Source organism: Clytia hemisphaerica, unplaced genomic scaffold (genome assembly GCF_902728285.1).
Source record: "Clytia hemisphaerica strain Z4C2 unplaced genomic scaffold, Clytia hemisphaerica genome assembly, whole genome shotgun sequence".
In the NCBI taxonomy this organism is placed as follows: Eukaryota; Metazoa; Cnidaria; class Hydrozoa; order Leptothecata; family Clytiidae; genus Clytia; species Clytia hemisphaerica.
The window spans coordinates 732,684-756,130 of record NW_027104048.1 but is presented as its reverse complement, the minus strand read 5'-3'; the positions used below and the strand labels follow the sequence as shown (position 1 = coordinate 756,130).

General features: G+C 33.7%; 4 protein-coding genes across 4 annotated transcripts; 3 read left to right on the top strand and 1 right to left on the bottom strand.

Annotated features, from left to right (window-relative positions):
• Positions 1 to 619: 619 nt before the first annotated feature.
• LOC136811904 (uncharacterized) lies at positions 620 to 3,883 on the top strand. The gene is made up of 4 exons (XM_067068527.1): positions 620 to 926; positions 2,359 to 3,032; positions 3,296 to 3,678; positions 3,854 to 3,883. Exons 1-4 carry the CDS (start codon positions 778 to 780, stop codon positions 3,881 to 3,883), a joined length of 1,236 nt encoding a protein of 411 aa, XP_066924628.1. The 5' UTR covers positions 620 to 777.
• On the top strand, positions 3,791 to 7,027 carry LOC136811903 (52 kDa repressor of the inhibitor of the protein kinase-like). The gene is made up of 6 exons (XM_067068526.1): positions 3,791 to 4,197; positions 4,567 to 4,941; positions 5,106 to 5,415; positions 5,598 to 5,836; positions 6,020 to 6,273; positions 6,623 to 7,027. Exons 1-6 carry the CDS (start codon positions 3,927 to 3,929, stop codon positions 7,025 to 7,027), a joined length of 1,854 nt encoding a protein of 617 aa, XP_066924627.1. The 5' UTR covers positions 3,791 to 3,926.
• Positions 7,028 to 7,052: 25 nt separating this feature from the next.
• Positions 7,053 to 16,259, top strand: LOC136811930 (uncharacterized). Its single transcript, XM_067068540.1, has 17 exons — positions 7,053 to 7,390; positions 8,463 to 8,609; positions 9,030 to 9,188; positions 9,412 to 9,696; positions 10,040 to 10,310; positions 10,523 to 10,585; positions 11,023 to 11,103; positions 11,464 to 11,529; positions 11,771 to 11,851; positions 12,006 to 12,361; positions 12,518 to 12,614; positions 12,823 to 12,989; positions 13,190 to 13,449; positions 13,789 to 13,987; positions 14,376 to 14,646; positions 15,087 to 15,192; positions 15,492 to 16,259. The coding sequence occupies exons 1-17, from the start codon at positions 7,112 to 7,114 to the stop codon at positions 15,778 to 15,780; spliced, it is 3,177 nt and encodes a 1,058-aa protein (XP_066924641.1). The 5' UTR covers positions 7,053 to 7,111; the 3' UTR covers positions 15,781 to 16,259.
• A 1,404-nt stretch (positions 16,260 to 17,663) lies between these two features.
• On the bottom strand, positions 17,664 to 20,940 carry LOC136811902 (probable ATP-dependent DNA helicase RecS). The gene is made up of 4 exons (XM_067068525.1): positions 20,799 to 20,940; positions 19,905 to 20,090; positions 19,466 to 19,610; positions 17,664 to 19,329 (listed from the first exon to the last, which is right to left on the bottom strand). The coding sequence occupies exons 1-4, from the start codon at positions 20,938 to 20,940 to the stop codon at positions 19,038 to 19,040; spliced, it is 765 nt and encodes a 254-aa protein (XP_066924626.1). The 3' UTR covers positions 17,664 to 19,037.
• Positions 20,941 to 23,447: the final 2,507 nt, after the last annotated feature.

The window sequence follows — 23,447 nt, the reverse complement described above, 5'->3', positions numbered from 1 at the left end:
TTTGGCAAAATTGTCATAGGAATTGCAATGTTTTTGTTGATAATTTTGTGAAGCATCATAATGCTGGCAATTTTGCGATGTTGTTCAGTTGATATCCATTCAAGTTTTTTTATCATTGCTGTAGGGCTGGACTCGTAGGACCAATCACTATTCACAAAACGAGCTGCTTTTCTTTGGACTGATTCAAGCTCCTCTCACAGACCAGAGTTGGATGGACCTGTGGGATTCCATACACTAGGTGCGCAGCGGCGGACTTAAAGTGAAGAAGTGAAGATGATTCTTCAGTGAAAAATCTTTAGATCATGACCAGTTCAATCAAATTATGAAATTATTTATAAAAGATTATTATTATTACTTGTCCAACATGAAAACGATCTTCCGTCTTGCTTCTTTACGCTCGCAACTAGACTCGCAACATCTTTTTTCACATCGCGCGCTTTTCGGCGCTTTGCGTTTGCCTATCATCTTTATGAAACCCGTTTCTCTGAATTCCCCGATTTTTTTCCCGAATCGCACACAAAGTATTTTGGCGCAAATTGTTTTGAATGGGCTGCCGTATTTTTCGACATTCAACAGTTTGACACTTTGTTTTGATTCTCGAAGTGAAGAACCAAGCAAAGTAACAGAGGGAAAAAGCTGGGGTCAAAGGTCAAATTTGCGCCAGATGAAGAAAATTGAATGTAATGAAGTTTTTTCCCAACTTTACGTCAACGATTAATTTTTATTTGGGAAGAGGAAAATTACCCGGGAAACAAAAATGTTTTGACGATCATTATCATGGAAGACGACCTGGAAACTTTGAACAAATGGAAGGAAGAAATTACTGCTTGTTTGTTAAAAGACCATCAGCAGAAATTAAAACTAAAGACAGATAGAGTTGCCAATGCATTGCTGCCAGGAAGTTTCAAGGATTATCAAGCCATCAGGTATAAAATTATCTATTATAAAATAGCTATTTTTTCACCCTATGCTCTAGGTATGATGGCCTGATTGATGTGTGGATTAATTATTAGTACTACTGGGCTTTTACCCTCCCACCACCAACCGCACTGGGAAAAAGGCTTTTCGAGTACATTTAGTTTCGCTCAGCAACCTGACTGTACGTTGGAAGGGAAGTTTTCTCAGTGTACAGTAACCTTGTTGTAGGAATTAAGATTGCTGCGCAACTTATATTGCTTAGCCTTATAGGATGCATAAGTTTGCTTTATCTGATTATTTGAAATTTTACGACACGTAAATTGTGTATTTTGCGTGCATTTCGTAAATCCAAAATTGGTCATAATTTCTCAAAAAATCATCAGATTGACTTCAGATTTAGAATGTAAACTGTCTGCAGGGATTGAAATAGGCTTGCACCGAAAAAGTTCCAATACTCTGTCCAGTTCAAATTTTCAAATTTTCACCCAACGGCGATACTACGTTTTCCCACTGACCTGGAACTTTTTCACTTAAAATAGCCAAAATGGCTTTTGCAGCAAAATTGTGTACTTAACGTGTACTTTGTAAACCCAAAATTGACTATAATTCCTGAAACACTCATCAGATTGACTTCAGATTTAGAATGTAAACTGTCTGCAGGGATTGAAATAGGCTTGCACCGAAAAAGTTCCAATACTCTGTCCAGTTCAAATTTTCAAATTTTCACCCAACGGCGATACTACGTTTTCCCACTGACCTGGAACTTTTTCACTTAAAATAGCCAAAATGGCTTTTGCAGCAAAATTGTGTACTTAACGTGTACTTTGTAAACCCAAAATTGGCCATAATTCCTGAAACACTCATCAGATTGACTTCAGATTTAGAATGTAAACTGTCTGCAGGGATTGAAATAGGCTTGCATTGAAAAAGTTCCAATACTCTGTCCAGTTCAAATTTTCAAATTTTCATCCAACGGCGATACTACGTTTTCCCACCGACCTGGAACTTTTTCACTTAAAATAGCCAAAATGGCTTTTGCAGCAAAATTGTGTACTTAACGTGTACTTTGTAAACCCAAAATTGGCCATAATTCCTGAAACACTCATCAGATTGACTTCAGATTTAGAATGTAAACTGTCTGCAGGGATTGAAATAGGCTTGCATTGAAAAAGTTCCAATACTCTGTCCAGTTCAAATTTTCAAATTTTCACCCAACGGCGATACTACGTTTTCCCACTGACCTGGAACTTTTTAAGAAAATACCCAAAATGGCAGTCATTTGAAATTTATTTTTGCCTCCACCTCATTTCTTGGATTGTGAATGGAAAATAATGCTAAGAAGAACATCAGCAGTTTTTTAAAGCCTTTGCACATTATAACCATAAGCCATATAGGCTCAAAGTGCCTTCAATAAAATTTTTTATATTTTCCTATCTTTAGGTCTACTGCAGATGGAAATTGTCTATTCAACTCGTGCTCTATCGTTTTATCTGGTGGATCGGAAGAACTAAATAACATTCTACGATCAGCAGTGTCATTGGAGTTAGCAATCAATGAGGATTTTTACACAAATCATCCATACTTGGTGGAAAAGTATGATGAAAATGCTGATAAATCACGAGAATTCATCTTTGGAATAACTATAACACATGAATCTGCAAATAGTAAACACCCAATCAAGGCAGAAGCAGACTATATTGCAAAAAATAGAAAATGGGGGTCATTAATCTCAATGCTTGGACTATCCTCTGTTGTAAACAGAAAAATTATTTCAGTTTACCCAGAGACGTCAGATATATATTCCAGAGTTTTAAATGGAACAATCCTGCCAAGAATACGCAGCCCAACCTTTGAAACTGAGGATGACATTTTTATTTTTTGGTCAAGGACGAGTAATAATGTATCTTTGGAAGAGGGTAAATACAAAGCCAATCATTTTGTTCCACTTATCAAGAAAGATCGTTTGGATCTATCATCTGATCAAAATAATGGCACTAAAAAGAAAAGCAAATCGACCAAAAAGCCAGTAAAGCGAAAACCAATTGAATCAATTGTTATTAACGATGAAACACCTGCACCAAAATCAATGAAATTGAACTTGAAGCAGAATACTCGTAAGTTGGAATAGTAAAATTGCATTTTTAATATTACACACACACTCAATCAATCTTTGTTATCAAACTTTTTTTACAATCTATTTTGTTTTATTATTTTTGTTCAAAATCATGAAAATGTGTAATATATAATGTGCAGTGCCATGTGTGCCCGCTAGGATCCTGGACATCTAACCAGATTAAGAAAAGCGTGCACTCTTTCTAGTTTCCTAAGATTTAATGAAATTTGGTCCTTATCAACATTCAGCTTAATTTTTATTTAGAAACTGCTTCAAAAGCTGTCAAGCCTAAGTCTCTTTATGACTTCTTTCCGAAATTTGATAAAGAAAACGTGAAACCAAAAGATTCACAGCCATGCAAACCAGATAATGATGAAATTGATATCACAAGACCTGATGATACCAGATCAAATGATACCAAGCCTGAGGATACGAAACCAATGGATGCTGAATTGATGGACACTGACCCAAATGATACAAAACTGATGGATATCCAAACAAATGATACCGAACCAATGGATACCAAACCAATGGATACCAAACCTAATGATGCTAAACCGATGGATACCGAACCAAATGACACCAAACCGATAAATGCCAAACAATTGAATACCCAAACTAAACCTACTCAACCAGTTCTCGATAAAGTGGATATAGCAGATGTCTTCAAATTTAGAAACTCTTTATCACCTAGAGAAAAAATTGAGCTAAAATCAAAAATTATTCAGCAACCGCAAACATTCACTTTTCCAAAAACTGGACAGCTTAGTTGTAAGCATGCTTGGCTGAAAAATGAATATTTGATGTATTCTGAATCAAAAGATTCACTTTATTGTTTTGCGTGTGTTGTAATGGGAGTCACTACTCGCAGCAATCTCTTACAAAAGAGAATGGTATGCGTTGTTGGAAGATGGCAACAACAAAAATCAAACAACATTTTAATAACAATCACGGAGCACTGGAGGACTTCAAAAATCTTACTGTTGCAGTAACAGATCCAAGTCGCTCTATTGACGTGACTGCAAATAGGCTCGTTTCAGCTCTGGTACAAAGAAATAGGGAAATGATTCGCCCCATCATAGCAACACTGATATGTCTTGGGAAATGTAACCTTGCTATTAGAGGTCACAGAGATGATTCCAAATACTACCTTGGGGAAAATACTTGTAAGTTCTTGTTTTATTGATTTTTGTTTCAACATTTTGTTTGAACTACTATTATATCACTTTCTTTTAAAGACAATTTCAACAATATCGACTTCAAAAACCTTTATATGGCATGTTTGCGTTGTAATTTATCTAATAATTCTAAGGGACAGACTTTTAGACTTATTGTCACAGTAAAAAAAAATTACTTCAGCTTTTTAGTGAATTCACAGTGAAAAGCTGCAATCTTTTAACAATTCATAGTGAAATTTCAACTTTTCACCTGTGGATTATTGAAAGATTTTGCTTTTCACGGTGAATTCATTAAAAAAGTTGCTGTGATTTTTTTGATTATTTTTCAATTGTGTATCCTGCTTATTTTTATTTTAGCAAACTCCTGTGGAAATTTCTTAAGTATCCTAAAATTGGTACTTCAGTTTGCTCCTCCTGCCTTGAAAGAGCTAGTAATGAAATGCCCAAAGAATGCAACTTACAAGTCAAAAACAATTCAAAACCAGATCATCGATGTCATTAAAAGTTACATACAAGGGAAGATTGTGGAAAAGATCAAAATCAAGCGGGTGTTCAGTGTTTTGGCAGACGAAGCAACAGACGTCAGCAACAAGGAACAGATGGCCCTTGTGCTACGTTACCTCAGTCAAAATAACGTTATAAAGGAGGAGTTTGTGAACTTCATCCACTGCAAAAATGGCACAACAGGTCAAGCTCTCTCAGAAATCATTCTGGATGAAGTTAAAGCATTAGGTTTGTAAATGTTCTGCAAAGATTTTATCATTTGACACAATAAAACTCATTCTATGGGAAGGGGACTTAAAAATCTTTCTAAAACGTACACAAGAAAACAGTTAGGAAATCCTTTAAAATTTGAAAATTTTGTTTGTTTACCTTTCTTAACCTTTTTGTTTAAGGACTCGACTTTGAAAACGTACGAGGTCAAGGTTATGATGGAGCTGGTGCCATGGCTGGAAGTGAAAAAGGTGTCGCCTCAAGAATCCTACGAATTCATCGCTTGGCAGTCTACATTCATTGTTTCGCACATCGCTTGAACTTGAGCATAATGAAAGTGTCCAACATTACCCTGGTCAGGGATGTTTTTGATCATACTAGAGTAATTGCAGACTTTTTCACTAATTCTCCGAAACGAGCAGAATTCCTGGAACATATTTTCTCCGAGCTTGATGGAATTGTTAGAAAGCTAATCAATATTTGTCGTACCAGGTATATACAGTCGATTTTAATTTTCAATGACACAATTAGCTTCTTGTTTCAAAATTTGATTTTATTCACTCTGAAGGAAATTCTCAGTAAAGTAAATCATTATGTTTTAGGGACTGCCCATTTTCCGTTTTTTCATATATTATTTAAACCAGTCATTCTTTATTCTTTTTTCTTTTTTCAAGATGGGTAGCACGTATTCTTGGAGTCAACCGTATTGTCGAGAGCTATTTCCAGGTACATAAGACCTTTTCCAAAATCGCCCAGTCTGGTGCGACTTTTCATAATGTGAAATGGGATGCAAAGACACAAACAAAAGCAAATGGTTGTAGGGCAAAAATGGAGACATTTGCTTGGCTTGTCGCCCTCGTGATCACAAAGAACATATTCTTTTACATTGATTCCATTACTACTGGATTACAAGGTAATTAGTAAAACCACCCACGCACTATTTTCTCCTATATGTTCCAATCCACTATTTTGTTTAGCATTCCAAGGAAATACTAGTGGCATTATTTTTTAAATTTGTATTATTTTGCATGTTTGTTATTCCTTTACAGACAAAACACCTAAAACTTAAATTGCGCCTTTTTAATCTTTTTGGCAGCTTCCTCGTTGTCCATTGTCGAAGCTTATTTAGAGATCAGCAACGTAATTGAAACTTTGAAAGGGGTGAAACTCAACGTTGACCATTACCATCACTTGTGGTACACTGAAGCTGTCGAGCTTGCTGCAAAAATTGGTATTAATCCGAAGTGTCCCCGCGTTATCAGTGGCAATATGAAACATCGTGATGGTACACCTGCCAGTACTGAAGAAGAGTATTTTAGACGAACGATCACCGTGAAATGCTTAAACGAGGTAAATTTCATTTTAAAATATCACAGCATTTTCAAACTATTGTAGAAAATATGCTACCCTTAAGGGAACTAATTTTCGGGGGAACGAATTTTACTTTTATTTTAATTTTTGTGAAAATTAGTTCCGCGAAATGTAAATTTTACTAGAAATCCTTAAAACCTCTAGGAAAATGAGAGAATTTAGGTAAAAAACGGGTGTCTATCGCGAAATTTAGTTACACAAAAAACGCCAATTTCGTGTCCTCGCACCGCGAAAATTAGTTCCCGGAAAAATTAGTCCCCTTAAGGTATCTCTTCTTTTCCTTTTGTTTTCACCCAACAAGGCAGCTTTTTGTTTCCGATTGTTTCAGGTACTGAACGATTTGCAGGAAAGATTTGACGCGAATTCGATAGGCGTGATCGATGGTTTTTATTGTATTCCATCAGTTATGGCGGTAAAAGATGATTGGAAGATCCGTCTTCGGAAATTTATGCACAAATATCGCACTGATATGCCCAAGCTCCATTCAGCTGAATCCGAAATTGAGCGCTGGGAAAACACCTGGCTGAAAAATTCCAACGAAGCGTTACCATCTACTATTGAAGATACTATGAAGAAAATGTTGACGACAATGTTTCCAAACATTTACCAAGTCCTGGTCATCTTAGCTGTTAGTCTGAATCGCAGACCTATACTTCCTATAGGTCTGCTTAATAGTGTATGGATTAATTTCCCGCTACGGTGGCTCTTGTGGTGGCCGACTTGTGCTATTTAGCGAGTTAGCTCGAAATTTCGAGTTTGTAGAGCGGAACAGTAAGTGATGTGATGTGATGTGAAGGAAGACAAAGTTAAATCCAAAATGGCGGATGCAAGTGGTGGTGGTGGAGCGAAACCAACAAAAGTGTATGATAAGTGTTATCTTTGCCAGAAATCATTGGAAAAGTCCCATGACAGATACAACCTTATTAATGAGAAGCGCCTTTCAATTCTCAACAGGAACAAAGCTTTTCAGTTGAGAATCTTGGCAAACGTATACCACCTCTGTCAACGCTGCAGTCGAGACCTGGCACAGCTTGACAAAAATTATGAATTTGAGGCAAGTGTCATGGAAAAGATCCCAAAAGATCATAAAGAAAATGTAAGTGTTACAAGGAAGAATGCTGAGATGGGAAGGTTTCTGAGTAACCTGGTTTTTGTTTACATTTTATTTTGTATAGGTATATATATAATTTTTTCCTCCTGCTGTAGTTGCTGTTGGTGGGTGGTGGCTGGTTAAAACATGCATGATATACAGAGTATATTTCTATCCATTTATTTGCATAAGCCTAAAACATCGCAAATAAATGTACAGGGTAGTTGGATGGACCAATCAGGTACTATGCTGTTCATACTGTACTGTGGTGAGATCGTGTAACTCGCATATTAGTGGAGGCTAACATGCATAGCTCTCAAATGATTGACCTGGGCTGGCTGATCATTAAAATACAAAGTTAAAATCAAAACAAAAATGGTAGAGTAGAGCTGGGAGTTAAAGGGAATCTACGTAGTTCATTTGTTTTGAAATTTTACTGCTTTGATTGGTCAGTCATGTCATTTGATGGCTATGCAAGTTTCCCTCCACTCCACTGATCCAAGTTACCGTAAGTTGGTCTAATTTCGACATCCCTCTTCTAATTTCAACACCCTCATTTAAAGATAGGAATAATAGGAGGGTCGGAATCACTGATAGACAAAATATTTCCTCTCTGATGGCTAAGCAAAGGATCTGATACCAACACCAACTTGATAGCTGGTTCGAGACCAGCCTCTTATATTAATAGAAAGAGAAGCTACTGGTGCATCTAACCGGTGTTCGTATCTATGCTACACAAAATGTTTATGTCAATACTTCCTAATTTTAAAATACTTGATTGAAATCTTCAATTTCTTTTAAATGAAATTATGAAAGTGCTTTCTAAGTATATATATTCAAAATGTTTTTTGTTGAAATTTTACTTTAGTTTGATTACATAAAATTGATTTGATGGCTTTGTTCGAGAGTGACCTCTTCCTTGTTCTTCTAAAGAAAAAGAAATCTATTGTTGAGCGTTCAAAATTGTTTGGTAGTAGTGTCAGTGTGTGCACAAACTTTTGCAAATTAACCTTTTTATCAAAATCTAGATCCTTCAATTAAAAAAGTTGATAGAAAACTTCCACTTTTTGAATTTTAGCTACATCCAGAGCAATCGACACCTATCGCAACAAGATCCTTTGGAACACAAACAGAAAATAAAATCTTTTGCATCCCAAAGACAACAGGAGATGAAACCAGATCCTTTATACATATAAGTTGGCCCAGCGGTACTAGATATGCTGAAGTAAGGAGTTTAAATTTAGATCTGTCCAAATCAAAAGATTTTGAGCTATTATTTTACAGTAATGAGAATTTTAAAGTAAAGAACATTTTTTGCATAAATTACCAAAAATTTTTTAGTGAGTTCAAAGTGAAAAGCTACAATCTTTTATTTCTATAATTCTTGATGAAAAGCTGTTGAAAGATTGTAGTTTTTCACAGTGAATTCACTAAAAAGCAACAGTGAATGTTTTTCCTGATAGCTAGTTATTTAGTTATGAGTTTTGGTGTTTTTGACAAATTATAAATCAAACAATAAAGCTACCAATCTCTATTATTGCCAATTTCAAAATAATGTAGTATTTAATTAACAATCGAAAATAATTTAATAGTGATTTCAAGTTTTTAGAGATTTTTACTGATTGTATTGTATTCTTTATTTCAGTTACCAAAATCGTTAAATTCAATATGCACAAGACTGCTTCGTCAGGATTATAAAAGCCTTGCATTTAGTGTATGGCAGTCAGATAACATTAAAAGCGAGATCGTGAATCTATTTCTCAAAGATTTGACAAAGGAATGCAAAGACATGTGCGCAGAAAAGGTAATGTTTGATTTTCCATAGACAATAGTTTAAGGTAAAGTAGATTTGTGTACAAAGTACGAAATCATGTCCCAAACTTCATTAGCTGGTGTATTATCTAAAAACTTGAAAAGAATCTATCAACAGTGGTTTAAACATTTAATATCCATAACAGTCAATATGAAAATATGCAACTTTTATTAAGGCCGACATGCATTATTAATGTATTATATCATTTAATAAGGATTCAGATGGCAATGACAATTTGAGCATTTTCAAGAAAACAACAAAGAAGGATATAATGGATCTTTCCTTTGAAAAGGCTTACAGTGAAATGAAAACCAGATGTCCGTTAACCACTGACATTTTAACAACAATAGCGTGTGCAAAGAATCTGACGACTGCTACTCAAAGAGCATCTATCAATTCAGTTGCAATGGCTGCAGCTATATTGTTTCGCAATAACTCTAGAAGAATGACAGCCTTTCAACTATTTTTTACATTAATATTGAATCACTCATCATACACGGTAATAGCATAGTTATAACTCGATTATCTTACCTTATTGATAGTTGAAACAGAAAATTCTTCATTGATTCAATAAATTTCCACTTCATACTATCGATGATGTTCTAAAATGAAAAAAATAGTCAAGGTGCACTAAACAACGTGTAACAAAAAGACATGACAGGATTTCAGTATCAAGACTGGGAATACCTTTATACCATCTTGACATTGTATATTGGCAATTTGTATAATTTTTATGAAAAAATGAAGCTTGCTAAGAAAAGCTTGAAACTTTCACTACATTTGCAATATCGTGATCTGTCTATTTTTCATCCATCCTGCCAACTTTGATTTTTTTACAACAGAATGTATTGAAGCGTTTTGGAGTGGCAAGGCTTGTTGTCAGCAACCCTTTCATCAACAAGAAGATGGATGAGTTTGGTGCAGACCACGACAGAATCATCAAGGAAGTGTTAAGATCCAACACTGTGGGAAACCAAGCGGATGATGTGGATGAAATAAAATCAATACAGAAAGATGAAGAGTCAAGAAAGAGGAAGAATGAGGAGGCACAATTTGTGAAATGGGCAAAGTACAGGAAAATTGAAGACCCAGGGCCAAAGATCCCAATATCTGGTAAATAAAAAAAATAAAAAAGCATTTCTCTCACTGTAAAATTTGAAAGTGTTTATAGGATAACATGATGAAATTATTAACATTTATTTGAGATTATCAAATCTTTCACATAATCTTTCATACTTTGTAACACATATAATTTCACACAGCAATTATTACACAATTCTTTCTTTCTAATAACTCTATATTGATTATAAAAATAATTATTATAGAAATACGGAACATTTGCTACGACGAAGACTCAATGATACCAAAAGAAGTGTTCCAACAAAAAAGTATGCTATTCTGCTGAATTTATCATTTTTAAGTGTGTCAATACCCTCAAAATAGTTTTTTCTGCACTTCAGTTTTCTCATTGATACATAACTTCTGATAACATAGCATTTAGAAATATACGAGGAATAGACAAAAAGTTATTTTATGGCAAAGATTCTGAGAGCTCGAGAGGCCTGTTTTTCCTTGCAAGAAAGTCTCAAGTCAAATCTTTTTACCAATTTCCTGAAAATTGTTAAAGGTTTTCAAAAATGTATACTTTAGAAATTTAAATCTTACTTCATCAGATGTTTCTAATAGGAAAGTGGAGTGCTTAAAAAGCCATTCTGAAGGTGATGACCTACATTAAGCTATTCTGTAGTATGAATCATACTCGAAAAGGTGTTCTCTTTTTAAATCAACAACAACAAAAAAATAACCAAATTACAATTATTCTTAGGTGGACCAGCTCAATTGAATGATTCGGATAAAATGGAAATCGAAATCGAAATTGAAAGTGAATATGTATCTTCTGAGAGAGGTAAGAACCAAATCAATCTCTTCTTTGTGTTTTTGATTTTCTGTTGTGTTTTCATAAGATGAGATAGCTGTACCTAGCCTAAACAGAAATACAGAGAAAAGACCGGGTAGATCTAAGTAGATGTAAATCATGTGACATTGTCTTGATTGGAAATGCGCAAATCTATCAACAACTTGTTTTGGTTCGAAATTCAAACCAATATTTACAAATTACCACACTTTCACTGGCATGCATGGATTTTTGCTTATGTGTACTAAGTTTTGGTTAGAGAGTATGGATCTCCAGACTAAAGATGAGAGGGTACTCAAATATTCAGCATGAATAAAATATTCAAAATTTTTAAATACTGATATTTTTTAGGTGAACAAATTGATTCAAATATCTCTGCTGACTTTACAATTGACAACGATATCTCGCCAAGGGAAGGTAATGCACCGACCAGTAATAACTAAACTATTAGAGAAATATGGTTATTGGCCAGTCATTCAGATCCATCTTGAATGTAACATTCATGTTTTGAAATTGTCTTACAGAGACTTAAAGAGACCTGAAAAGGTAAATTTGGTACAAAACTTGTTACTGTATAACCAAGAAATAATAATATACTGTTTAACCAAAAACTTGCTTTAATAAGGTGTGTAATTTGAATTTCGATTTAAACATTTAGTATCAACACCAATAAAGTCAAAGGATTCAAAACAACCTCAGAAGAAGAAAGATGTGATTAAAAAACCAGTGCTTTTAATCTGTAAGTAAACTCAATCAAGAATCAAGTAATCTTTTCAGAATTTGGCAATCTTCATGCTCAAATCTTCTTATTCTTCTTATTCAAATCAAAACCAATTTCATTATAGTGAGGCACAGTGAGGCAAATACTTACTTATTAAAATCTGATTTCTTAGATGACCGCAACTTCAAATTGGTTATTGATAATCTCGATACACATCACAAAGTGTCCAATATGACAGAGAAGAACCAGAACATTGATCTGCATCATACAGCAAAGATGGCAGTTTTTGATCGAGTTTCCCCACCAGAAGCGTTGAGTGATACAAAACCACATTGTACAATCAGTGAACTTGACAACAGTGCATTCATCTGCACTCCCGAAGAGCACGTTATACAACGCCTAAATTACATCACAATTGTGTCCAGGATATTGACTAACAGCATCAAATGTTTGGAGACCTTTTCCTCGTGTGCTGTGCGCCACATTCCACACGAATACTCTAAAGAGATGCGGAAAAAAAGCCAAAATGTAATAAATTTTTTAAATTTAAATGATCAAAACAAGTTTAGTTCTACGATTTGTTACATTGATGAATAATGCAAGCAGAGCATAATTACAAGTCTAATTTCTATTTGCATACATATCAAGAAATCTAATTTACATTTTCAAAATTCTTTATCTCAGATTTTCCTTGGGATCATTTATGAAAATGAAAACACAAATGAAGGTTCAATAGAGGTTTTGAAAGATCTACAGCAATATCAATCCTCGACAGGAACAGGTAACACAGACATACGCACTTGACGATCTTCAAAATTATCAATGATGTAGTGTGTAAAAGAAAATGACTAATTATATTACTATTGGTAAAAAAATTTATACAGTAATAGCTTGGCAATGAAGCTATGTATGAAAATTGATATTCCTTGAGTCATTAAAATCTATTGTGTATTTAAGTTTTAAAATATGAACTCAACTTATTATTGTAGGTGATGATGAAGTTCTCACCGAGAAAGCTGTTGTTGGAGATCAACTTACCATAGAAAGATGTGTGAATTCCATTTTTGGTTGTAATAATGGATTGAAACCAAGAGATCGGTTTGATGGAATTCATTGTGAAGTGGCTGACTTCCATGCAGATATCAAGATTATGCAGGTGAGCAGAATGTGTGTCTGTTTATAGAAAGAATATTAATGTATGTACAAATCCTCCTACCCTAGCATAATTATAAATACTATACTACATTATAAAAAATCCATCCCAGAAAACATTTCCATACTTAGAGAAATAAATCCCCTTTCCACAAAGGGTCTAGAGAGGTCTCTAATTATTGTTTAATATAAAATTCATTTCAGTATGCCATCGATCACTTCTTTTGCAACTCTTTGTCTGATGCATGTACCCTTGGTGCTGATAAGGCTCTGATCAACAGAAGAAATGTAGGCAAAGAAGCAAAGAAAAGGACCTCAGCCACTAGAGCATTTTTGGATATAGAGTTTCGGGCAAGAATAATTGCAGCTGGCCTTCAGATCCTTAAAATACAAAAAATGGATGATGTCCCATCAAAAGAAGTACTGGACCCTTCAAAATATCCTTTTGAGTCAGACAAAAAGAGGTATATCATTTGCATTCAATTTACTATCTATCATTACTGCAGAAAAGTCTCTATTGGTTGTTGTCCCTGAAAAGCTATAAATAAAAATTATGTAGAAAATCAGGAATATATTGACAAGGAGTGAGAGTACACATTTTTTTATAAGCAACGAAGGGCTCAGGCCTCAAAATGGCGCAAAAATTAGGCCACTTGCTTAGCAGCCCTGAGGCCTGACCAGAAAATTGGAGTTGCTTATAAAAAATGTGTAAAATAACAAAACTTGAAAACTTAATTTGAAAAATTTCAAATTTAAGCCATGCCAATGCTGAAAATACAACTTACTTGTTTTTGGTTTTATAGCAAATTGGAAGAAATTTGTGCCCAAGTCGTTGACTGCTTCATTCTACGTTCATCAAGTACAGAAGAGTATTTGAAACGTAAACAAGCAGAGTTCATGGTAGTTGATGGAAAATTCAAATGTTCAAACTGTGAAAAGACTTTTGAACATCATGGCAAAGCACTACAAACCCATCTAAATAAGGAACACAACATTGACAGAGTAAGTGCAATTTAGATCACAGACAATCAAACTAAGGTTGCACTCTTCTGTGCTTAATTGTAGGGGGGTCACTTTGCAATTTCGGGAAAAAAGTCACCCCCATAGCATTTTATAATGAGACACCCCCCCCCCCATTTTAGGAAATTTTCCTGAAAAAGTGCCAAAACTCATTTTTCTAGGGTTTTTTGGGAAAATCACCCCAAAATCACTTAATAATGCCCCCCCCCCGTTTTATGTTTTTCTTCCAGAGTACTCACCCCCTGCTTATTCCACTGAATGATTGAAGGGCATTAAATTAATGCTAATTCTATTGTTATTCAGTTGTAAAAATAAAATTGAAATAATTTCTTTTGTGTGGACTTGATTTTTTATCAACTTTACTTTAAAGGAGCAAGATGATACATTCTTTTATCAAATATCCTTAATGGAATTCCTTGCCCTTTGGGAAAATTTCTATGATGCAACAAAGGAAGGAGATGGAAAAAGATTGATGAGGTGTTGGAAATTTTTAATACCTTATTTTGTCCAAGATGGAATCCACAGCAACAAATACGCAATAGAGGCATTTTACTTGGTCCTACAGCTCAACTGCCTGTTATCGCAAAAAGATGCACACAGTTTGATGTGGAATCGTTTTGCCAAAATGAAAAATGGCTCAGGTAAGTTATAAAATATAAAGGGAAGAAATTTTGGCGAATTTGGTAAATTGCCCAGAATTGCCTTAAAAATTCGCCAAATTCGCCAAAATTTCTTCCCGCAAAAATTAATTTGCACTAGTCTCTATTTCTTTTAAAAACCTCTTTTTTCAGCTAAAATATTCAACTAAAAATGGGTACAGTAGTTTGCCAAAATTAATTCTCACCAAATTTAAGATTTTATCAATTCCCCAAAATAATTTCCGCAAAATTGCATCAAAATTGGCAAATGGGCTCATTCATCAAAATTTCTTCCCGCCAAAATTTCTTCTCTTAGGGTAAAGTCTTTGATTTTAAATACTAAAGTGTTGTTTCGTGTCCCACAGTGCTCTACTTGAAAAATTTAAGATGTGATATTTAATTGTTTTCTCTGTTAAATTGCATCATTAAATATTCTATTCTAGGTGGTAACATTCCACTTGATCTTGAGATGGAACATTGCATTCGCCTAATCAAGGTTATAAAGAGAAAGCTTGGACCAAATGCTTTGAATGAAGATGTGATGACAAGGTATTCCCAATTCGATTTGTACTTTTTGATTATTAATTTTTTTATTTTTTGTATTGTGGATATTCATGAATTTAGCTTATCAGGCAAGTTGTCTCGAAGAAAAGCATGTCAGAAAACCTTTTTTTAACCCATCGAGTAAATAAATATGGATTTCACGATTTGTACTTTTGGGAGAAAATAGTATAGATAAGGGCAGTAGGGAATTGTTGACAGATGGTGTTTCCTACATCATCAGAAGTGCCTGACATTTAATAACCCAAGGAGTAATTTTTCTTCTTGTATTTTTTTTTTTACATCAGGTATGCAAGGGCCTTGAATTTCAACAAAGATCTGCTTGAAAAGTACGACAATGAAAATGGCTTGAAAAGAAGATCTGGGAAGCATGTTAAGAAAAGAGATGATCAAGATTTAAAAAAGCTGGTTGAAAAACTTCAAAAAGAAAAATCATTACAAATCAGTCCGAATCGCACATATAAATTTTATCCTAATATGAAAGAAAGTATTTTGGTTAACTTTGATATGTCGAACTTTCATGGTTGGCTCAATAAACACAAGGAGCAAATGATAAGTGCAAAGACTGTTAGATAACTTTACACTGTTTCCAAATACTTAATTGCAGACATTCAAGTACATTTTTTATGTTTCCATTTAATAGAATTTTGTTCACTTTGTAAATTTTCATTTTCTGTAGATAAAGTTAGAATGTTCGAACACTAAATGAAAAATCACAAGAGTAAGACAAGCTAATTATATTTCATGCTAAATTTTCACATTGTTATTTGGTTTTGGGGTTTTGCAACACTATACTTTTTTGAATTTGTTTTCTTTAACCTGTCTTTAACTGGAAATTTTCCTGTGGCAGAATTTGACTAAATCCGCCAATTCCAGTAAAGATCTTGCTCCGAATGCAAATACTTATTTGCAGACTTCAAGTACATTTTCTTAGGTTTACATTCAATTTCAATAGAATTTTTTTTTCTCCATGTAAATTTTCATTCATTTTATGTAGATAAAAGTAATCATTAGAATGTTCTCAAAAATGTATGAAGAAATCACAAGACATACTAAATATTTCACATTGTTATTTGGTTTTGGGGTTTTGCGATCCTTTTTTGTATTTGTGTTTTCTTTAACTGGAAATTTTCCTGTGGCAGAATTTGACTAAATCCGGCAATTCCACTAAAAATCACTTCTAAGATAATGACATACCAGTCAATTCAATTTTGTTTTTTGACTACTTTTGATTATCTGCTTCAAAAATTCTTAGAATTTGTAATCAATAAAAAATACATAGAGGTCTGAGTAGAAAATTGTAGGTTGTATGTAAAGGGTCAGGGTGGACCAGGGTATGCATTGAATTAAAATTCAAAGCTTGATATATACATTATATGAATTGTTTTTTAGGAGATTTTTGGGCTATCAGAATAGCCGTTTTTTATCCAAGTCAAGTCTTTGAATCTCTTGTCCTTCGCAATGTAGATGACATCCATGGAGGTAACGTAACAATCTTTCCATCACCAAAAAGACAGCATAACAGTGATGACATTTCCCAAGTAAAACTTCAACAAATATATATTAACCATAGTTGCCTTGCAAGCAGATGACAGATAATATATAATGATATAAAGTATTATTTTTGATGTACTTTAAGTGGACTAACTATCAAGATAGATAAGTTTAACGATGCAAGATAAATGGTAATTTTTGACCTTGCTAAACTTGATCTTGCAAAGTATAAACCAATTAAAGTACAGTTAAGTTAAGCTAATTACAGATTCTTTTGGCAAAAAGTCTAACATAAATATAATATTCTGCTGAGTACTGTAAAATCAAAAGACCTTCCATAACAAATATTACAATATGAAAAAAGTAATGTAAAAATCAGACATTTAAGCAGGGACCAAGAAATTCTTGTGATATAAAATTCTGCCACAACTCTTACAATAAATGACATCAGTCACAGGGGCAACAAAAAATAAAAGTTAATAAACATTTTTACTATTTTAAAAGAGCATGAAAACTGATATAAAAAAGAGTCAAAACCTATACTGAAAATTATATTTCGATACATTGTTATTTAGCTGGGCAAAATGATGTCATTTATGACGATACCATTGAGAATTAAAATTGGTCAAAGTCCAAAATGTTTTTGTTCATTCATATTGAAAATTTAAGAGAATGAAAAATCTTGACAATGATTTTGAAAAAGTCTACACTGTATTTACACCAATCCCACATATCCCAGGCAAACATGTGTTTTCTCAAAACAATTTTCAAACTTTTTTGTGGTAAAACTTGTTGTTTCCATATGGTCTTTTGGGTTTTCTCTTGAATGAACTAAACTATTTTGAAATTTGACTATTTCTAATTTTTTTGATAATCTACAAGTCAGAATCCATGAAAAATTCTGCAAATAAATCTGCATCCCGCAAAATATAGTTATATTACTTATTTAGGAAATTTGCAGCATTTGTAATATACCTTCTAAGACTTTTGACCCAAAAATATACCAAAATAAACAAAATTTAACCCTCTCAATGGAAGCTACTAATCTTCTTCCTCAAAAGTCCCTTTAGAGGAGAATCCACTTTCGTAGAGCGTGTTTAAAGAGTAATCAGCCTGTGATTCTGTAAGCATAGATTGTAAGTCTGTGTTGTTAAGATAATCAACATTTAATACCAGTTGCTCATCCTCGCAATTTTTCAATTCGCAATCTTCAATGTCTGCAAAAACTGACTGAATAATCTTGAGAATTTTATGGGCATACCTGCTTCTCCAAATCTCAACGTTATCTTTTAAATCTTGTATAGTAAAAATCTTTGTTATGTTCTTCATTATTTGTTTGATATGTATTTCTGTAAATTCAAAAAACAAATTGGCCAACGAGACTTGGGGCACTACCTTTCTTTGTTCAAACATTTCAATCCTAAATTCATTCAACAATCCTCTTAACCTTTGGCGTTTGTCTACAGTCACATGTCTGTGCTTTGTTTCAGTTTCATTTGATTTTACTTCTCTGGTAACTTTACATTTTCTTTCACAATTCACATTTATACATTGACACTCATATGCACAAACGTCACAGCATCGGCAATTTTTCAGTGTAGAATATTTTCCTGGAAACTTAGACATAATGAGTTCTCTCCGACAGCTGTCTTTATTTTCGCAATAGCTCAACATATCAGAATTAGCATGGGTTGAGAGACTGGAATTAAACAACAAAATACTCTCGCTACTTTGGCCATCTCGCCCAATTCTACCAGTTTGCTGGATGAACGCCTCAACAGTTTCTGGAGGACCAAAGTGGACACATTTTGTGAATCCTTTCATGTTAACGCCCATGCCAAAAGCTGATGTACATATGACAACTCTTAAATGCCCATCAACATTGCCTACTTGTTCTAGAATATGATGTTTAGCAGAGTCTGGTGTTGTGGAATAGAATTTTTCGACAAGGCGAAACCTTGGTTGATTCTCTTTCCCTGGTAAAAAACCTGAACTTCCAAGTTTGGACATGATTCGCTCATTCAAAATATCTATTACTTTCTTTCTTTGGCAAACAATAACTGTTCTTTCTGCCTTTTCTTGATTAATTCTGATGTCCTCTATTAAAAGGCTGAATAGCAATGACGTATCTTGTGTGATTGTAACATGTTCAACTCTGTATCTATCAAAAGAGAAATCATATCAACTATATATTTATAAATTACAAAACTTCAACTTTTGAACAGGTCCATGACAAAATTTTTGCCAAAATTCATTTTCTTAAAGCAATAAAACATAGCTCTTGAAATTAGCACAATTTGAAGTACTGATTAAATTTCACACCATACAAATCTTTCTTCCTACAAAATACAGACAAAATGTAGCAGCTTATTTGTTGATTTAACTGTATCTGTTTTTATTTCAATAGCAAAGATTTTATACCTGATGTTGTTTTTATTAGGATGGTGGATTTCAGAATAAACTTCCTCTAATGAAAGATCAAGCATTGCAAAAATTTTGCTTTGAGTTGATCTTGTAGCAGTGGCTGTGAAAAGCATGAATTTTGTTTTTTGTGGCAAAAGACTTCTCAACTCAATCAATTTTGCATAGGATGAACGAAATGCCCGATTTGAATCACTTGATGACTGACCCCTAAAAAATTAATTTAATGAAGTGTACAAATCTTTGAACTGAATGAAGATCCATAAAAGACAAGGAGAAGGAGGGTGTAGCAAAAAAGGTGATTCATTATAATCAAAAAATTTGATTGACTTCCCATTATACTCACCAGTCAACCATTGTATGTGCTTCATCAATTACAACACCAACACAATGTTCATTGAAGGCTTGTGTTGAAAGCAATTTTCTCCATCTCTTTGATTCAAGGATTTCTGGACAGGCATACATGAGTTGGTATGTACCTTCCATAATATCTTTACAATGGAAAAAACAACAACTAAATGTATGAGGTGTACAAATTTAGCCAGGGACCACACCCCTTTCACTTTCGCATAATGTTATGATGCGTGAAGTGACACAATTATAAACTTTGTTGAAAAAAGTTGTCTCTTAAAAAACCCATCATCTTTTGATGTGTTATTATATATAGAGAATTCCTAAAAGTCATTTTGATGGTCAGAAGAAATAATTTTATTAAACACCAGTATATAAAAGAAGAAGACTTAGTTAAAACAATGATTAAAATAACAATGACTCTTGTCACCCACCCATGTATTTGTCGTCATCCACTTCATCATTCAACCACACAGCCATAACTGAACTCTTATCACACGTTTTTATTTGGTCTTCTATCAGCGCCTTTAATGGAGATATCACTAGTAAGGACACTGATTTGTCATCCAAATACATCAAATACAATGGCAGAGACTGAAAGACAATGGACTTCCCATATCCTGAAAACGTAAGGAGAAACTGGGAGAAAAACAACTTTTAATTGTTTTTCTGCCTGAGTGCAAAATATAAAATCAAGTAGATAAATCCAATAAGACAAAGATAGCTTCACCAGGCACTCAATGGATAAAATCAATCATATCCATTGTGAATAGAAAAATAAACCATATTAATTGATGATTTCGAAAACGACTAGACTTGATACGATAGCTCAAAAAATTGATTGATCAAATAATATTCTTGATAAAATGGCGTAAGTCTGATTACGTAATGTTTTGACTCCTGTGAGGTATATAATATTTTGACCATTTGCTAAAAAAATTCTGGTTTTGACACCTGTAACTAATCTTTTTACAAAATAAGGTGAGATTCATTACGTAGTCAAACTTACGCATATCAAAAATTGAAAAACTATTTTAAAATCAATAATCGAATTTTGATTGTCAGATCAGACTCAACTTTTTTATATACTGTATATAATATATGATAAATTTCAATGCAAATAAATTTCCAATCCATTGCTGGAACAATCTCTCTAATCCAAAAACAAACAATATCACAGTGTTTCTTGACTGTATAAAGTATTGTCATAACTTATGTAAGTGAACCCAAAAAACAAAAAGTACTAAACTGATTACTGAGACACACTGTATGTGGATGAGTGAGATATTTTACCACACCATAGCCTATAAATATAATCGAATTCTTACCTGTTGGTGCACAAAAATAAGTATTTTTACCCTTCCTGAATTCACGTAGAATGTTCAATTGAGAATTGTGTAATTGCTGAATACCAAATTGGAAGGTAATTTTTCTCAAAGCTTCTTCTTCTGTGATCGCTTCGGCAGCCATGTTTATTTCGTTTTTAGATTTTACAGGTTAGATCGTATTTGAGAGTGTCCCTTTACGCATAAATTATAATAAATTACATTATAACATCTTCCAACTCCTCGCCAGCAAAAATAGCCCTCTAGCCGAATTTCGGCGAGAAGCGGCATTTTGTTGTAAAGAGGATTTACTGACTATTAAGCAGCCTCTATAAGAAACTTTTTCGCTAGAGGATGAGCAGAAGCCTACTTAGCTGTGGTCCCGGTTACCACATGCTCTTGTGAACGAAGCATTTCTACTTTGAAGCGCGTGAAAAACTACCTTAGAAATTCTTGTGGCCAGGTAAATCTTCAAATCATTTCACATTTTGTAGTTAACTTTCTTAAATTCGAAAATCATTGTGGTTGTTTGAGACAAACGATAATGATGACAGACTGAATGGGAATATTTTTTTCGATTAAAACCAAAATTGCTTTGTTCTATATCTATATGTTAGCGTTATTTGTATTTTCTCGTTTGATTTCCAGGACCGATTGGTTGGTCTGGTGCTGCTTCATATGAACAAAGAAATGGAGATAGATATTGATCAGATTATCAACAGGCTTGCCGTAAAGTATCCTAAACGAATGAGAATGCTCCATATACTCGAAGATGATTGAATTTAAATTGAATTGACTGTCTTAAAATATTTTCGATCATAGGAATAGATTTATCTTTTCTAATCTATTGAGATTTGGTGGTGGAAATTTCAAATACACTCTTCTCGAAAAGCATAAAAGCATTCGAGGTCTCGTTTTCAAAATTGTTACTAGGGTAACTCGTCACTATTTTACATGTACTTTATCGTTCGTGAACGTTTGCGCTTTTGTTTTAAAATTGATAAATGCCTTTTTGCGAAAGCATTTACGTCAATGTAGATAATTGTTGATTGATTATTCTATTTGAAAAGGAGGCCTGCAAGGCTTTTTATACATCACAAAGAATTGGAAAATTGCATTCGTTTATCAAAATTCTAAAAGAGGTTATAAATTTCGGCCTATAGTTGATTTGCAAGAAAACAAACTTCTTTTCTCAAGTCTTTCCAAGCCTTTATGAGAAATGAAAATTTCACCCGTGATATTTCATTGTAAAGATTTTTTTTAAATGTACATAAAAGGAAATGTAAATTAATAGAGACATTGTCATTTGTTTTTGTTTTAAAGCTATTATATTTAAGGGAATAATGTAAAAATATAACACATCAAGAAATAGCTACTGACTATACAAAACTAACTAATTTTAGACAAATTTGGTTTTATTTTAAGCCAATCCTGAACGTCCTAAAGGCCAAAAAATTTTCAAGGGGACTCCGCCCCCTAAACCCCCGCTGGGGGGCTTAGAGCGCCCCCCAGACCCCCAGCTCTAAATTCTGCTCGCTTCGCTCGCACTTTTTCTTCACATGAATAAAACTCTAGATCCGCCACTGCAAACGCACGTTCCGCAATTATCAAAATTTGTACGGATTATCAAAATTCACACTTTAACATCTTTTAATGGTAATGAATTGTCGGTTTAGAATCTTTTTAAAAATAAAATTAGTTTTTTTTATTGATGTAGTCATCTTTGCTTTTTCTTTGCTCTGCTTTTTTTTGGTTTTTTCTTTTTTTGGGGGATGTACACATATCCATCTTTGTCTTTCACCTTGATCCTTCCAAATTAAATATGCTTCCGGGCTGGCACCTCCCGGATTCTTCTTCATGTACTGTCGAAACGCCTGCACCGTCAAGTCCATTTTTTCAATTTTTTATTAATTCACTATCAAAAAAAGAAAAGTAAAAACTGAACTTAACGTAAAAAAGAAGAGTTTGTTTCTTTTGCCAAGAAATAATGATGTCTGATGTGTTCTTATTATCAGAGCTCTACCCGTTGTTCTACCTTTGGCTTTTAGTTTGCACTTTCAACACATTTAAACAGAGTCATTATATACTATTAAAGGTATTATGGACACAACTTTTTAAAATTTTGTTGTTGAAAGTACGTAACAGAGTACACCACGTGAAGGTTAGCCAATAGGATTCAGTACTCCGCCCTAAAAAAAGATAAATCAATTATTAGGGCTGACTGTAATTTGTAGTCAATAAAAAAACCGAGCATATAAAAAAGTGGTACTGATCGCAATGATCTACTACTATTTTTTTCTCTTAATTTGCAATAAAGAAAGAGTATCTAACATCTTAGATGTTAGAGTTATGCAATTCACATTGAATGCAACTAACATCAATTCGAAATGAATTGATGAAACACTTTTCTTGCTCGGAACTAAGAAATAAATAATATATTTCCTTTATTTCCTATCATAGGAATACTAATATGTTCTTGGATCAGGCGCTGTGAGATCCTTTGTTTCCTCTGTGCAGAATTCACGAATATCTGTATAAAGGTATTCTTTTCTTTTCGTACTGAAACCTTTTGGATTGACAATTTTTGGCAAATCACTAGTAATTTTCAATTGGAACATCTCCAAGGATAGATACCTTTACCGGTGTATCACC